General features: G+C 35.4%; 2 protein-coding genes across 3 annotated transcripts; one reads left to right on the forward strand and one right to left on the reverse strand.

Annotated features, from left to right (window-relative positions):
- Window positions 1-632: 632 nt before the first annotated feature.
- Window positions 633-5,165, reverse strand: LOC119986394 (protein OBERON 3). 2 transcript variants are annotated; one of them, XM_038830949.1, is made up of 2 exons: window positions 3,157-5,165; window positions 633-1,424 (listed from the first exon to the last, which is right to left on the reverse strand). In XM_038830949.1, exons 1-2 carry the CDS (start codon window positions 4,979-4,981, stop codon window positions 850-852), a joined length of 2,400 nt encoding a protein of 799 aa, XP_038686877.1. In that variant the 5' UTR covers window positions 4,982-5,165; the 3' UTR covers window positions 633-849. The 2 variants fall into 2 exon arrangements, with proteins under 2 accessions (XP_038686877.1, XP_038686870.1); XM_038830942.1 differs by having other exon boundaries at window positions 633-1,442; window positions 3,157-5,119.
- A 2,002-nt stretch (window positions 5,166-7,167) lies between these two features.
- Window positions 7,168-8,192, forward strand: LOC119995568. The gene is made up of 2 exons (XM_038842082.1): window positions 7,168-7,983; window positions 8,059-8,192. Exons 1-2 carry the CDS (start codon window positions 7,527-7,529, stop codon window positions 8,190-8,192), a joined length of 591 nt encoding a protein of 196 aa, XP_038698010.1. The 5' UTR covers window positions 7,168-7,526.
- The last annotated feature ends 8,456 nt before the right edge of the window (window positions 8,193-16,648 follow it).

Here is a 16,648-nt window from a genome sequence, read left to right on the forward strand (position 1 = left end):
CTTCTTATTGTTAATTCCTAGCACTTCTTGCATTACCTCTCTCATAACCTTCACTCAAGTCATCAAGCCAGTTATGTTGAAGTGCTGGTGGTCATGGCCCACTGAGAAAACAAATATTGTCAAAGAAGGAATTGAATAAACACCCAGCAATAATGCTACTACAATACTTAAGTGATTCATTCACATTTTCAAATTGTTATTGGTGCATCACCAACCACTTTATTCTTCCATCCAAAAGATATTTTATTCAAAAGACAAATTAGGGGTGTCAATGGCTTCATCTTCACAAAAGGAAGTTGTATATGTAATACCTATATCCATATTATTATATAGGTTTTGATATCAACAATTACCATCTAATATTTGACTTTTGTGGCTTGCATTGCCAAGTGCACCTTAATGATCGTTTCAGAACAAAGATTAAGACATATTGGACATCTCAAAATAAAAAAATGTCAAAGAAAGCAACAAGGCTGTTTCCCTAACAGTAATAGTTCAATGATGGTCTTGATCAACCAATCTGAAGAAATACATCATTTTCTTGTACATGCAAACCACTGAGAACTCTACCTTCCAAATCTGACAGCACCAAACAAATGATCTAACAAGAATTCACTTGTTTGCCAAGAAGCTAACAAGAATTCACTTGTTTTCATGGCTCTTGTCAAAGCAAAAAATTTTCAAATCTTGGAATACTGTATTAACATTCTTACTGCATACAAAAGGAATAAGTAGAATCCAGGAAAAGGCAAATACAGAAACATAAGCGAGTTAGACATTATAAGCATTACTGCAAACTCTGTTCACACCTTCAGAGCAAGACAAGGAAAAACAAAAACAAAAACAAAATCACACCAACTGATGCTTCGTTGCTTCCATTCTTTCCAATAGACCAGCAATCTCAGCTTGCATCCGTAGCTTCATATTATAGTAATCGCAATGTGAACTTTCCAGAGTCCTCAATTCTTCAAGTTTCTTCTTCCGCTTGTCCTCAGTTTCATGCAAACATAGCTTGGCAAGCTTCTGGGAATAATCTTCTTCCATCTTTTCAGATTTTGCCTGCATCATCCGACGATAGCCCTCTGCCTCTCTTCGTGCCTCGTCTGCCTTGCTCTGAAACATCCTTGCTTCTGCTTCTTTGATTCGTATAATGCTTTCTAAGCTTTCAAACGTATCTTTCTTTGACAGCTTCCCAAAACGGAGCTGGTCATCAATTTTCAGGTCGCCTAGGAGCAGAGACTTGAGCTCATTTCGATGGAGTTCATTTGATGATAAATCACGCTGCTCACTTGAAGAGCTTATTTTGTATGTGTATTTTGGAGGGAGAGTAGTAGGTGGGGCTGGGAGGTTTCGGGCAACATCTTTTGCATGAACAGGTTGAGCTGGCATCAATTCGCTTGAAGATCCACCAGATGCAGGAAAATCTGAGATACCATCTATGTCTTTTTATCACCAAAAAGAAAGAACGGGAAAAAAGGGAAGAATGAGATGTTAATGACTCATAAAAAAATCATTAAGAAGAAAACATAAATCCTTTTTTTCTTGTAATATCAATTAAATGTTAAATGTTTTCTGAAAAGCTTCTGGTCACATTTTAAACATTGGCGCACTGTAACGGTCTCATAGTCAAGCAGTACTTTTAAAAAGCAATGTTTCATTTCACTCACAATTAATCAAGGTAAACTTTATTCTATGGCCCAACAATAAATAAGAAAACAAAAGCAAAACTTGAAAGGAATCCTCAAAATACAATACCAACTAGGATTTTCCTATTGTTTAAAGAAATAGAAACATTTATGAAGTAACAATACAGAAATTCTAGCCTTGGCTCTCTATTAGCAATATTAGTTGCATGTTCCTAATAACCTACATGATTACAAAGTAGATGTCATAGACCAAAAAAGTAATGTTGTTCATTCCCTAAAAATGTCAGAATGGGCACCTTCAATTTAATCAGCTTAATGACTTATGACTAGAATACTATCAAATCCTTATGTGAGAAAAGAGAAGGGTTGAGAAAATACAGATTGCTTTTGATCCCTAGCATTCTTTATATGGGGAAGCTGAAAATTTTTCTTATTCCATCTCTTCCTCTTACCTGAACAAACAATTATCTTACCTCATACGGACGGACTCAATATAAATCTTCTATTGCTCTTGAAACCCAGATATTGATTTCATTTTCTTATTCGCAGCCCTACTGCTTTTGAGAGCAACAAATTTATTATTCTTGCCCTATTATTAAGACTTCAGACTCTCTTGTTCCCTGTTCTCTCAGCATTAAGATCTACAGAAACTTAAAAAGAAAGATTTTTGAGCACTTTCTAATAGAGCCCTAAAATATATTATCGATTTCATCCAAATTCAAGAGGATCAAAGTGTAGTAAGCCTCATTATCTAAATTAATTTGTCTCACAGATCCTTAAAGCATAAGCTAGTTAAACACTCGCAAAAAGTCTTCACAATTGCTTGAACAGAACTTCAAAATCATTTTTGATATGAGATGCGTTCGTATCAGATATTCAGATTGTTTGCTTCTATTTTCTTCAACAATGACAAACACAATGTTGCTTCCTAAACAGAACAAAGGCGGCAACAATCACAGCATATGCTGAGGTATTATGTTCTGCACGTGTTGCAAAAAAGGAAGATGATTCCTTGAAATGTACAGGAGTCCATATGACACTGACTCCTTGAGTTTTCCAATTAGTAGGAGGGGCCTCAGCCATGTTCAGTTATCTCATTTCACTCTCCGTTTCAAAGACATCAACTTTAAAATGTTCGGATATGTCAATTCCTTTACTTCATATTATTTTACTGTTCCCTCATTTCATATTATTTGACTCTCTGACAAATGGTTAATTACTTAAGACGTGAGCTTATAGTTCCAATCTCGTTTTTTTTTTGTTTCACAGTTTTTTAGGCAACAAGAGATACTTTGTACATTAGAGTAATAAATTCATAATTTACGAAAAAAGGGCAACAAAGCATTTAAACCTTAAATAGCAAAAAAAATTGAAACCAGTTATCCTTCGTGAAAAAGGAATTCAGATGTCAAAGACGAGTCTCAAAACAACAGAACATTAATTTTGTACCCCAATTCATTTCCACCCACATCATTAACAAAAATTGTTAAGAAAAGTTAGAAAAACTTACAGTTGAAAAATTTTGTAATGAAGTTGCAGGCATCTGAAGGAGACATTGCTTTGCTTTCAAGCTTGCAAAATAACTCATCGGCTTTAACATGCAACTCCTTCCCTTTAAAATCTTCACTACCCTTGAAGATTTTTCTCACACAGTCAAGCTCCTTCATCAGGGTTTCAAGGCCCCAGTCCTTTGCACAGCACAAAAAGACATCCTTAACAAACCCCAACATCTCTGAATGATGATTACACCCAATACAGTGGAACTGCATCTCAGTAGTCTCTGCAGGACCCTTCAAGCTGGGACCTGGTCTAATGAGATTCTTTTGCAACCCACAGGCAGCATGGCACCAATGGGAACAAACATCACACCCAACCCAGCTGCAGGTATTGTTGGCGGAGTCGAATTTCATACAAAGGGGACACATACATGAGCTGCAAAATCCCTTATTCAAGCAGAACTTGCAGTCACAGTCATCAACAGGCAACAAGCTCTTGCAGTTCACATTTCTACACCTCATAAACAAGAAAGTCTCTACCAACTCGTTTGTTGGAAGACATACTTTACCAGACAAGAAACTTGCAAGACCCATTCTCACTGCAACCAATATGTTAAGTTGATCTTTTTCGGCCTTGGAGAGGGTCTCCTTGGTTAGATCGGATCTTCTCTCTAGCCGGTTTTGAAGGCCAGCTAATTCTTCCTCCTTCTCAGGTAACAAAATTAGATTTTTCAAGTAAGCCTTAGTCAACTCTAGTGTTTCATGGGGGAGTTTCTGAATTACCTGCGCTACATCAGGAATAGACTCTGACACAATTTCGCGAAGAATTCTCTCTGGTCTAGAAAGCTTTCTTGCTATCCCTTCATCTACACTTTCCAATCCTCTCAAGTTTTCCGAATTTCTTCTCCTTGAATCCCCAGAAAGGGTTTCCGCTAGCAGTTTAGCCGGTAACTCAGATGGGAAAAACGAAAGATTATCTGAGCTAGTAGTCCTATAAAGACTATTAGATGAATCTTTATTACGGTTCCCCTGCATCGAGACAACTCCACCGGTGCCGCCACCTCCCCCACCAAAATGATCGTTCAAAGCAACACCACCATCTCCCCCAATTGGCCTAAATCGGCTGTGTACAGACCCATTAGTCCCCTCCCCTCCACACCAAATCCGATCATCTCTTCCGATCGAATAGTCGTAATTCTCAGTGGAATTTCGCGTCATTGAGCAGCTAGGATTGTGAGAAAATTGGTGTGAATAAGAACGCGACATGGAGAAGTCATTGGAAAAAGTTGTTTGTGTGTTGTTGGTTGATGGCGCCAGAGATTGTACACTCCAACTGGGTTTTGGTCTAACTACAGGATCACCTGCAGTCGATGCACCTAGAGAGAGAGAAACATCAGGTAAACTCAGAGACAGATTCAATGACTCCAGCTTTTGCTTCTTCTCCCTAGAATTCTCCCCCTCGACCGCCTCTTCCACATCTCTTTTCGAGGAGTTTCCTCTTGATTCACTCAGACTCAAGAAATCCCGCTCTACCCGAACATCATCCTGATCCAGATCCTCAGAAATTAAAACTTCTTTGCCTTTCTGGCAGACCTTATCCACCGAATTCCTAGAAACTTTCCCAGTAAACTCCTCAGGAAAACCCAGTTTCGGATTCTCACAGAGGTAGCTGAGCGTGAGTTCTTGGGGCTTTGACTTGGAGAATCCTTCAAGACCCATCTCTGATTCCCGAATAAAATCAATCCCCGTTTGAGGGTAACCCGTTTGGTCTTCTGGGTTCTCTTCTTCGTTCTGATGTGAGAGCTTCTTCAGAGAGCTCTCGATGAGCCGGCCAAACATGCCTCAAAGTCAAAGACCGAGGCAAGAGATGCAGAAGCAGAAGAAGAGGGAGAAGAATAAAGTGTTAAGGGTACAATAGAAAATATGGAAGAAAGTGGGGGTGCTTAAGTTCATGTTGGGTTGAATTGATTCTTTGATTTTGATGTCCAACGGCCGTATTTTTCAAAGTGTTTAGACAAATAGCCATAACGCGGTATGGCTTTTTTTTTTTCCTCCTCTTCACTTTGCGTAATTACCGTATGAACCCCCCAATTACAGGTAATTACTGCAAGTGGCTTCATTTTTATCTTTGCTTATAATCAAACAGCTGTTGGATTACTTATTTTTTTTCTCCCTTAAATAGCTGTTAATTAGCGGCAGATAACGAAGATGTGATTTTCTCGTTATAAGTCAAGATGGGGATGGTAGCTGCCGTGTTGGTTCTTGTAGGTTTCAGAAAAATTGGAAAGACGCGTTTGAATTTGATATTCAAGTACGGCCCCTCTCTATCTTTTACCAACTTAAGTTTCCATGTATGTTTAATTTACACACAAAAAAAAAAAGGAAAAAAAAAAGTCTCCCTTTCTAGTTTCTAGAAGTACGAAGACCCCACAACCCTATTCAAGTTGCTATTTTTATCTCTCACTGACTACTTAATTGTCAAAACCTTGTCCATAATTTTGTAGAGAATTGTATGTCATTCTCTCGCAAACTCGTATATATGTTGCAAAGTATATAGTCAGATAACGATATTCCTTTTGTGTCCACACTATGGGTTTCGTCAACAGTGGCGGATTAAGAACTCAAACTCACTAGGGGGCACAACTAAGTAGTGGCGTTCCAGGCAAGGACGAGCGCAGAATTTTATCTCGATGATTATTTATATTTTAAAATCGTTTCATGATAACCTCATTTGGAATAACATCAAAAATATATTTCTCAATGTACATAACCAACCTATCATTTAACCATTCCATTGGTCACTCATTCGATTTCGATTATGATTCTTAACAATCTTCATGGCAGAAAATGATATCTCTATAATAACAGTCGCGATTGATAAAATCAGAAGTCTATAAATTAGTATAAATCATTTTTTGAGCAAGATCATGACGGTTGCATGATGTCAAAAATTAAGGTATACCAATCACTACAACCGGAATGGATTGCTTATTGCTTTGAATTGATGTTTACTATAAAGGTTTGTGACCACCAACAAGTCATACGTTTTTGAAAAGGTATAGACCAGAAGATACTTGAGATATTATAGCTAGCAAAAGGATGTTCTTGTATCTGGGCTTTCTCTAGGCAATTTCTGCAAAAGGCTTGAAGAACAATGACTGGAGGTATGTAATTATTCCGCTGCGTATAACATGGCTCTGTTAGTCTTTCATTGTGGTATCGGAGTGAGACCTCTATTGTCGTGTTGTTTAGTCTGCTATTTATACTGTACGATGCATCCTATTTTGCTCTCTTTGTTAAATACCTTATATGTGAAATTTAGAATCTCATCAGTTGTAAAAGCATGTTTAGTTATTACTTATTAGTATTTCTGAAACATTAAATGAATGGCTTGGTATTTGTATCTAAATATGAACCAAGTTCATTGTAGTACATGCGTATACAACTGTCTGTAACAAGTATATGTTTTAATGAATATTGTTCATAGTGTCTACTTTGTTTAGATAATCCATGAGAAAGTTATGCACATAATTAAAGTTATTTGTTTTGAATATCTATGGGTTAATAAAAGCTAGAGTCTATGTGCTTATTTAACACTTTTATTTATTTGTATATCAATTTAATGATATTAAATGTAAATGATGTCACATTTGGTTGAAATATTACATGATTTTGAGTAGCCACAGCATCTTAGTACATGTAAAGTTCAAATAGTTAAAGCTTTATATTGACATTATTTAAATTGTAATTATTTCATGGAGATAAAAACTTAGCCCCACACGGAGGTTATTATTTCTGTAACTTAATTGGAATAAGATAGTACTTTGATATTGAAAGATGAATACTTCTTATGCCCACAGGTATAGAGTTTTTTAAAGTTTGTATGCCATTGTTACTAGTCTTATTAATAAAGTTATATTAAAGTCTATGCATCTAGCACCTCTACCCACAAGAAGGTTAGAATTTACTGCTGAACAAAACATATGGTTGTCTCAGATCATTGTTCACACTTTATTGTACTAAAGTTGATGATTTACTTGCAGCTCCTATTACTTTTCCTAATGATTCTTTTATTATTCCGATGCTGAATGGTGACAATGTCATTGACTGGAAGGAATGTGTCCTGCTCACTCTTGGGTATAAGGACCTTTGACTTGGCACTTAGGGTGGATGAACCACCCAAGCCTATGGAAGATAGCACTCCAGCTGAGATTACAACATATGAACAATGGGAGCGATCCAATTGCTTAAGTTTATCATTGATCAAATCTCGGGTGCCCAAAAGTATTAGGGGCACAATTCCTGCTACTGAAAATCTCGAGGAATTCATGAAGTACTTGATGAACAATTTGTGACTTTTGATAAGGCACTTTCAAGTACTTTGATGAAGAGGTTCACAGAAATGACGTTTGATAATTCTAAGGGTGTGCGTGAACATATTATGGAAATGAGAGACATTGTTTCTAGGCTCAAGTCCTTGGAGGTAGATATTTCTAATGTTTTTACTGTCCACTATATTTTGAATTCTCTTCCGGCAATTTATGGCCCCTTCAAGATCACCTACAACACACATAAGGATAAATGGTCAATTAATGAACTTATGGCTATGTGTGTTCAAGAGGAGGAAAGGTTGAAAAATGAAAAACCAAATATAAAGCATGAAAGTGTGAATTTGGTTAGTCATGGCAAAGACGAAAAAGGGGAAAGGTTTTTCAATTGGAAAGAAAAATGCAAGTGTGCCAATGAAGGGATCTGGCAAGAAGGATGCATGCTTCTTTTGCAAGAAAATTGGACATATGAAAAAGATTGCCAGAAGTATAAAAAGTGGCTGGAAAAGAAAGGTAATCTTATCTATCTCGTGTGTTATGAATCTTATTTTGTTGATGCTCCTGATAATATATGGTGGATTGACTCAGGTTCTTCAATTCATATTTCTAATACCATGCAGGGATTTCTCAACCTAAGGAAGCCGAAGGAAAGTGAACAAAGCATCTATTTGGGCAATCGGATGCATTCACAAGTTGAGGTTGTTGGGACTTTGAGATCTTAAAAGATCTTGATTTTACTGACTATGGAACTTGTATAGATTGCATAAAGGGTAAGCAAACAAACAAGTCTAATAAAGGTGCCAGAAGGAGTTCTGAGATTTTAGAGATCATACACACAGATATTTGTGGACCATTTACTCCTCCCTACTTTAATGGTCAGAGATATTTTATCTCTTTCATTGATGATCATACAAGATACATGTATCTCTATCTTCTATTTGAAAAGGCTGAGGCACTTGATGTCTTCAAAGCTTAGAAGGCAGAAGTAGAGAAACAAACAGAAAAGAAAATCAAGATCGTAAGATCTGATAGAGGTGGGGAATACTATGGAAGGTACATAGAAAAAGGATAAATGTCAGGTCCATTTGCCAAGTTCCTTGAAAATGAGGGTATTATTGCTCAATATTCAATGCTGGTTACACCTCAACAAAATAGTGTGGTAGAAAGAAGGAATTGTACGCTTATGGATATGGTAAGGAGCATGATTAGTAACTCTAATCTTCCTATGTCTCTACGGAGTGAAGCTTTAAAAACGGTAGTGTATATCTTAAACAGGGTTCCTTCTAAAGCTATACCCAAAACTCCATTTGAGTTATGGAAAGGATGGAAGCAAAGTTTAAGTCATTTGCACATATGGGGATGTCAAGCTGAAGTGCGGATTTATAATCCAAACTTAAAAAAGTTGGATCCAAGAACCGTTAGTGGTCATTTTATTGGCTATGTAGTAAACTCTAAGGGATATAGATTTTATTGTCCTCAACATGCACCAAGAATTGTCGAAGCGAGGAATGCTAAATTCCTTGAGGATTTTGAACTCAGTGGGAGTGAGCTTCCTCGTCAAGTAAATTTTGAGGAAATAAGAGATCAAACCACATTACATTCAAGTGATGCTGAAATGATTGCTTTTCAAAGAGATTAAATAGATTGTCTTGAAGAACAACCAATTAGGATCAACCTCCTCATGAAGAACAAGTTCATCAAGAGCCTACTGTTTCAAATACACAAAATATGGATGAAATAGTGGGAGTGAGAAGATCCACGAGGGAAAAGAAATCAACAATTCCTAGGGATTATATTGTATACTTACAGGAGACTGACTTTGATGTTGGGCCTCGTAAAGATCCAATATCATTTTCACAAGCCATGGATAGAGAAAATTCCACACTTTGGTATGATGTCATGAAAGAAGAGATGGAATCAATGGCTAAGAATCAAGTCTGGGATCTTGTTGAATTACCAGAGGGAGCATTAGCCATCGGCTATAAATGGGTCTATAAGACCAAAAGAAACTCCTCTGGTAATGTCAAACAATATAAAGCTAGACTTATAGCTAAAGGTTTCACTCAAAAGGAAGGCATTGATTATCATGAAACCTTCTCTCCAATTTCTAAGAAGGAGACCACCCCTCAATCCAAGTTTGGGAATTGGTGTATACGGTGGAAGATCCGCAGGTTTGAGCTTAGTATTAAACTCGCTGACTCTATCCTTCGTTCCTAATTATTAGATATCAAATCAGAGAGATCTCAAGGTATATAATCTACTTGCAATTAATTGATATATGGTTTATGCTATGTTGATTAGTATTTGATAAGAAATTTTTTGAAACTTGTTTAGTAATTGTTTATATCTATGAGGTCCTTATACGCTTCCGCAAGTTGCATGTTTCCAATAGATCATGTATTGTCCTAGTCTGTTATTGGCGCAAAGTAGTTGTGAAGGTCATGTATTGTCCTAGTTTTCCTTGGCACAAAGCATATCATGGGATTGGTTCTAACAACATATAAGCTAGCATATTTCACAACATATAAAATCAACATATTTTACAACATTAGTTGCTCATTGTGGTTTAGAGCGCCATATTGTGTCGATTAGGTTCCACATATATGTTCGAGTGGGTAAGCCTTGCTGTCATAGAGCTCAAAACTTGGAGAACCGAACCTTTTGTGGGGGCTCTGCCTCTTGAATATGCCTTGCAATTAGGGGCTTGCATCTAGGGATAAACCCTCATGAGTTTGTCGCCATTCCCTCGCCTTATGACCTACCTCTAGTTGCTTAATTATGTGAATGGTGATTTAGGTAATAATCATGAAGAAAGGAGGGGGTTTTGTTGATTTTGTTTATTAATTCATATCAACTAGTAAATTATAACCGTGGAGTATTATATTGATTGTCTCAAAGCAATTGATGAATCAATAAGATATTATGCATAATTTAACATCCCTAGTTACTAGATAGGATGCTTTATCCCTTGTATGAGTATGTATTTAATATTTTTTGTTCTGTTATTTTAGTGATTATTTATTCAAGCTTTTGCATGTTATATTGGAGACTCCAGTGTTGGAAAATCATGTCTAATTAGTTGGGCATGCTTCCGAAGGTAAGGAGAGATTGGATCGATCTGGTTGGGCATGTTTCTTTTTCATTGTTTTATTTTTTAAAATCGAACACCAATGGGATGCTTTTGGAGATGTTGTTGGAGTGTAAAACTGAAAGCTTGGCAAAAACAACTAGCTTATCATCCAGTTAGGAATTGTGAAGGAGTATAAAGATGCCTACGGATTTTTAAAAATTTGACTTATTTGTCTTCTTATATCAAGTGTTATTTCATTATTTTAAAGTAGTAAAATCTTGTTATTACATTGTTTTTTTGCGTGTAACAGATTCGTTGCGACTAAGCCCAACTACTGGGTGATCTTGATTAATGAGTAGATTAGAAAGCCATCAATAATTTGGCTAATAATAAAACTTATATTCAAGGTTTTGATAAACCTTTCTCGTATGTATTCATTTTAACTTGTAAAGCATGCCTACATCTCAAAATGTATTCTTTTTCAATGAAATTTCTTATGCATTCCAGCAACATGTTGTTTTTCATTTCCATTCAATAGAATCTTGTTAATTCCGGTGATAGTCTTCTGTTTCTTACTTTTTCTAAATTGACACTCCACGAATTTTAAGTCATTTTCCCAAAAGACAAACTTCGAGCCAGTAGTTTTCTATGCTCTACTGCACACGGTTTGTTTGGTGAAGAGGTCAAACTTGGTGTAAAATCCTATCAAATTATTTGGGCTGACAACAAACTCTGGCACACCTACAAATTCTTCATCCACATCCACGAAACTCATATTTCCAACAACCAAAATTGTGAGATCTTTTGTCCAGAACAGAAGATAACCAATAGTAAGTGAAGAATTAGAACGGTTATTTTGAATAAATAAGGGTATTTCTGTATAAAAAATAATAAATGATACACTTTACATATCATCCGTCCTAGTAAACATGCCAACTATATTATGAATGCTTATGAAAACTAAGATTATGGATGCCTAGCGCTACCGTTTCCAATTATGTACAGTCATTGTTTTTCAAAATTCGATTGTAACACACTGACTAAACTAAAATTGTTTTTCGACCAAAATTTTATGGTTTTTCATAACTTGATGAATATCCATGGAAAATAGGCACAGAACAGCACGCAAATTGTTCGAAAAATAAAAACCCGCACGCATATATTTTATGAACCCAAATCCACTTGTGGTCGGCCAAAAAAATTGGACTAGGTCATCTAGTGTGTGTCAAATTGCAGTATTTTTATCCAATCATATACTTCTGATGGCTAAATTTTTGTCACTCATATATTATTTAAGGTTCGGTTCATCCCTTCCAAAAAAAAATTAATAATAAGCTCACATTATTAATTGAAACAAAAAACTTCATTGACTTCATATTATCATGGTCAACTCAAAGGACTCACAAGCAAGGGCTGTCACCAAAGGGTGGAACAAGGAATTGTTATTGGGAGACTATAAAAAGTTGATTGGGGTCCCAGGGCAGCGCTCTCGAAAAAAATTTTAGGACTATTTACAACATTACTTAACTATCAAGTCAGAACATGCTTCTATCATATTTTATTTTGACTTCAAAGATATTTATGCTAATGCTTATTAAAATAGACCCGCTCATCGATCTACACAACAATTTTTGAAGGTTCAACCAGTTGGTTTGAAAGATCAAGGGTTAAATAGTATATTTTTTAAAATAATTTAATTTAATTGTAAATAATAATAATAGTTTAATAAATCAAATACTTAATTATACACTAAAGTATATATGTATATAATTAAATTATATATGTTTGTGCTCAAATACATGTTAATCACAACTCACTATTTAAATTATATATGTCGATATATAGTGTTGCTTGGATTTTTTTTTCTTCTTAGAATTTTTTTAGTGGAGAAATACTCAAAATCAACGGGTAGACTTGCAATAATAGAGGTGCGGCGACTGTTGAAAATCATATATTATCTAGAGTTGAAAACTTTTAAATGTTTTGTAATAAAGAAAAAAAAAAACTATACAATAATTTCCATCTAAGTCATAAAGAAAGATTCAAATCAACTAAAAACATGAAAAGAAGTTGCTTTGCGGGATCGACAATAGTTTATATATATATATATATATAATTATAATTATAATTATAATTATAATTATAGAATTGGTTGACCATAAAGCTAATCATGTATCTACAACTCTACATGATAAGTTTGTCTATCCACAAATTCGATTTAAACCTTCATTTTGGGCCTATTTCATACGAGACAACTGCATTTTGGGCTTTACTTGGATCCGTTTAATAGAGCAGTTTGATTGATTTTCAATGTTAATGAAAAAATTATAGGAAAAAAAGTTGAGTTTAGAGCTATATAATATGTTATGAAGTGTTTGGCGAAACAAAAATTGAAGCTAGCAGAAAAGTTGTATAATAAAAGTATTATTTTAATATTATATTTTATTATTTTTATAATTAAAATTAATTTTTTATTATGATTTTTATTTTCATTATTTTATTATATTATAATGTTTATAAAAATTAAAATATTAATAAGTAAAAGAATTAAAAAAATTAAAAGCTGAATTTGTTGTATAAAATGATTTATTAACAAAATATTACAATATTAATAAAGTGGGACCAACGTTTTATTCTTTTAAAAAAATGTTAAATCTTATAATTATTACAATGATCATATTTCTGTTTTAGGAGTATGACTAAGCATTTCATGCATCCATTCGTTGACCTAATAGGTGACGTGTTCTCATGTACGATCTCTTTACCATACAATATCAAATAATTTATATATATATATATCATTCTATCCTTCCTTCTTAGCATAACATGTGTCCTGCCTTAATACTTTCTAAACACCTAACCTGACACTCTCATCACTTATCACTTACAAACCCTGACACACTTATTTATACATAACTTTACACAAACATGCCTAGGGAATTTATACATGACTTTACACAAACACGTCTGGGGATTCATCCAAAAGGACAAGGGTTACTGAGACCACTTCCAAGATGAAACTCACTTTCATATAAATACTCTTCTCTCACCTTGTCACTCCTACTGAACTAGCCAAGCCTTATGTATCTCCTTGACGCCATCTTTCATCAGTAAACATAGAACCTGATGCTAGGTCGATGGAATAGCTCTCATACCATGCAACCAAAGGCGACCCAAGATTATATTGTACGCCAATGAAGAATGAAGTATCGTAAACTTCATTTGCTTGTGCCCTTTCATCGTAAACTGGAAGAGTTATTTCACCCATTGTTTGTCTTACTTCATCGTTGATGAATCCAATGAGGATTGTAGACCATTGCACAATAAGGGTTTCATCCAAATCCATCCCTTTGTATGCCTCCAAGAACATAACGTTGGTTGAGCTGCCATTGTCTACCAAGATTCATTTGACAATCAAATTTGTAATTTGGAGGGAAATGACTAGGGCATCGTGATGAAGATGAAGGAGCTCAGGAGCCTAATCATCTGTGAAAATAATCAACTGGTTAGCGAAAGTGCCGAGCATTCGTGTATTTTGGCCTTCGGGTTGGTTGCATCCCTTTCGTGACGCCTAGCAGTAGTATGTGAGACTCCACTTATCTCTAGTCCTCCAGAGATTATATTTTGAAAAGATCGTTAACTTTGTACTTCAAGCCAAAGCAGTCTGGAGTGGTATGTCCAATATCTTGGTGAAAATTGCACCATTTATTTGGATCCTTCCACCCTCCATCTTCCTTCTTCTTGGGCCACTTAACACTGTCCCCCATTTTTTTCATCATTTCGACAACCTCGACTTTGGCTATTCAAAGAGGATATTCTGGCGCATTTCTCTCATGTTCACTTCTATCAAATTTTTTGGGCGCCATTTGCTATTTGAATCACTGGTGCATGATTGATCCTTCATATGACACTTGTCTTCACGCATGTCCTCCTTGGAAGAAGTTAAAGGTTTTCTCTGCGCATCCTCTTCCCATCTGGGGTAAACAATAGCTCTAACAAGAGCTTCGTCGTAATCTTTGATATCAAATTTGGTGAGTTCTTCATATAGTTGTCTGTCTAAAAGTAAACAACTCTGAAGTGCTTGGATGGCAATCCCAAGAACACAGTTCAGATTTGACACTTTCTCCATGTTCCAACAATAAATTCAAGGACAATGAAAAACAAGAGAAAAAAGCCTTTATAGCCACCTAGGATGATACTTCATCAAATGAATCATCAAGTGGAGAATAATAGGGATCAAAACAAATCTATGCCTAGTTACAAAAGAGGTTGGGAACTCATCTCCCATAGATGAATTGGTGAGTGTCTCTTATGAACCTTTTGGTATTGAATTTGTCTAGTGCATTTGATGATTTGTATGATCAACATGAAGATTTAATGCATAAGTATAAAATGATTAGAAAAAAATGCTAGTTTAAAGAAATTGGAATCTGATCATATGCATGAAATCGAGCCAATGAATGCCAAGATTACTTAGATAGAGCAAGGCCTATGGGTAACCTAAAATGGGTTTTTGTTCATTTTGGGTTATCCTTTTTCTAAAAACCACTTCCAACCGATACCTAAAATTAGCAAAAAAAAGTTTTGTAACCCAAATATGGGGAAATTAAATACTACCCCAAATCTATTAATAATAATATTTTAATAAAAGTCTCTCTACTCTTCTCTCTTTCTAGCGCAAACCTCCAGATGTCTTCTCTACGATTTGTCAATCTCTCATAGGAAATCACTCACAGTTGAATTAATCACTTCCCAGGTGTCCAAATTTTGTAGATCCAGACTCACTAGTCTTTATTTTGAGTTTAGATTCAGGGTTATCGATGATCTTAAGTTCGATAATTTTCTGTTTTTTTCTCCCTCGATTTGTTGTAGAGTAGGGACACGAAGTGAACGAATTTCAAGGAGACCGATAGCATGAAATGTTTATGTAATTTATACACTTTTAAGTTAGATTTTGTTGCGTTTTTTATGACACTTGGTACATTTCGTTCCTGTATGTTGTCTTTGGCAATTCATCGAGCTTTATAGCTGATTTTGAAGAAAACTGTTGATATTTGGGCATTTTTGGGTCAAGAAAGGAAGAAACTAGCAATGTAGATTTCAACCGCACATGCCAGCGCTCTTGTTGGAGTATATAGATCATTTCAATGGAATTCAAGGTCGCTCAAGCTAGTGCTTAAGCGGTGATGTGGCTGGCCCATGTTTTTAACCTAATTTATAGCTGATATAAAAGTCTCTTTGGGACAAAAATCAGAACATACTTGAACGGCAGCCGCTTTTGAGAGACCAAAGAGCTTGTGAAGGACTAGAGATCTTGGGAGAAGACGAGAAGATTGGATTGAAGCTCACCTTCAACTAGTTTTTCTCTCTCTCCTTTAGTTCACTCTTCTTTGTTATTTTCTTATGGAATCTCTGAATATGATGGAATGTACCAAGTTTAGCATGAACTAAACTGTTTTGCTAAGGCTACGATGTAGCCTAGCCATGATGATTCGGATTATTGATTTATGTTATTGAATTGATTATCAATCTTGTTGAGTATATCATTGTGCTTAATGATTTTTAATACTTGATCACCATTCAAATGAATTGTTGTGCATGTTGAATCGAGAGAGGATGTATGTTACGTGCTTTTATGATATATACCATGAATTGAATGAAAGACAGGGATGTGCCAATGTGATTTATACGATTTTGCTATGAAATTCCATAGAACTTAATGTGCTCTTATACTTTTAAATTCATATAGAGATATTGTGGGTTATCGTATGTGTGTAATTTCAATTCTACTCAAGAGAGAGTCTTGAATAGGTTAGGGTATTTCACCATCAATAAGGATTGATAATGATTTGATAGCATGGTCTTGATATTCGTATGCCTTAATTTTTCATAATTTGCTTAAATCTTTGTTGTTCTTGTTAGCTTAGTTTAGATTAGTTTAATTTTCACAAAACAATCACTTTCGACTTTGTTCAAATAATTTAGAAGTAGCATAATTTTGGTACTCAATAGGTGAATAGTCCTCGTAGGATCGACATCTTACTTTTCACTATATTACTTGAGCAATTCGTACACTTGTGTAACAGGGACCAAGGCGGCTAAGTTCGA

The sequence above is a fragment of the Tripterygium wilfordii genome, chromosome 3 (assembly GCF_013401445.1).
Source record: "Tripterygium wilfordii isolate XIE 37 chromosome 3, ASM1340144v1, whole genome shotgun sequence".
Lineage (NCBI taxonomy): Eukaryota > Viridiplantae > Streptophyta > Magnoliopsida > Celastrales > Celastraceae > Tripterygium > Tripterygium wilfordii.

What these genes read in the sequence shown, in the direction of transcription:
- LOC119986394 (XM_038830942.1), bottom strand. Translation starts at nt 4,981, where the DNA reads ATGTTTGGCCGGCTCATCGAGAGCTCTCTGAAGAAGCTCTCACATCAG. An exon ending in CATTACAAAATTTTTCAACT is followed by an intron (nt 1,443 to 3,156) that starts GTAAGTTTTTCT and finishes GGTGATAAAAAG; the next exon opens with ACATAGATGGTATCTCAGAT.
- LOC119995568 (XM_038842082.1), top strand. Translation starts at nt 7,527, where the DNA reads ATGAAGAGGTTCACAGAAATGACGTTTGATAATTCTAAGGGTGTGCGT. An exon ending in AAAGTGGCTGGAAAAGAAAG is followed by an intron (nt 7,984 to 8,058) that starts GTAATCTTATCT and finishes GGATTGACTCAG; the next exon opens with GTTCTTCAATTCATATTTCT.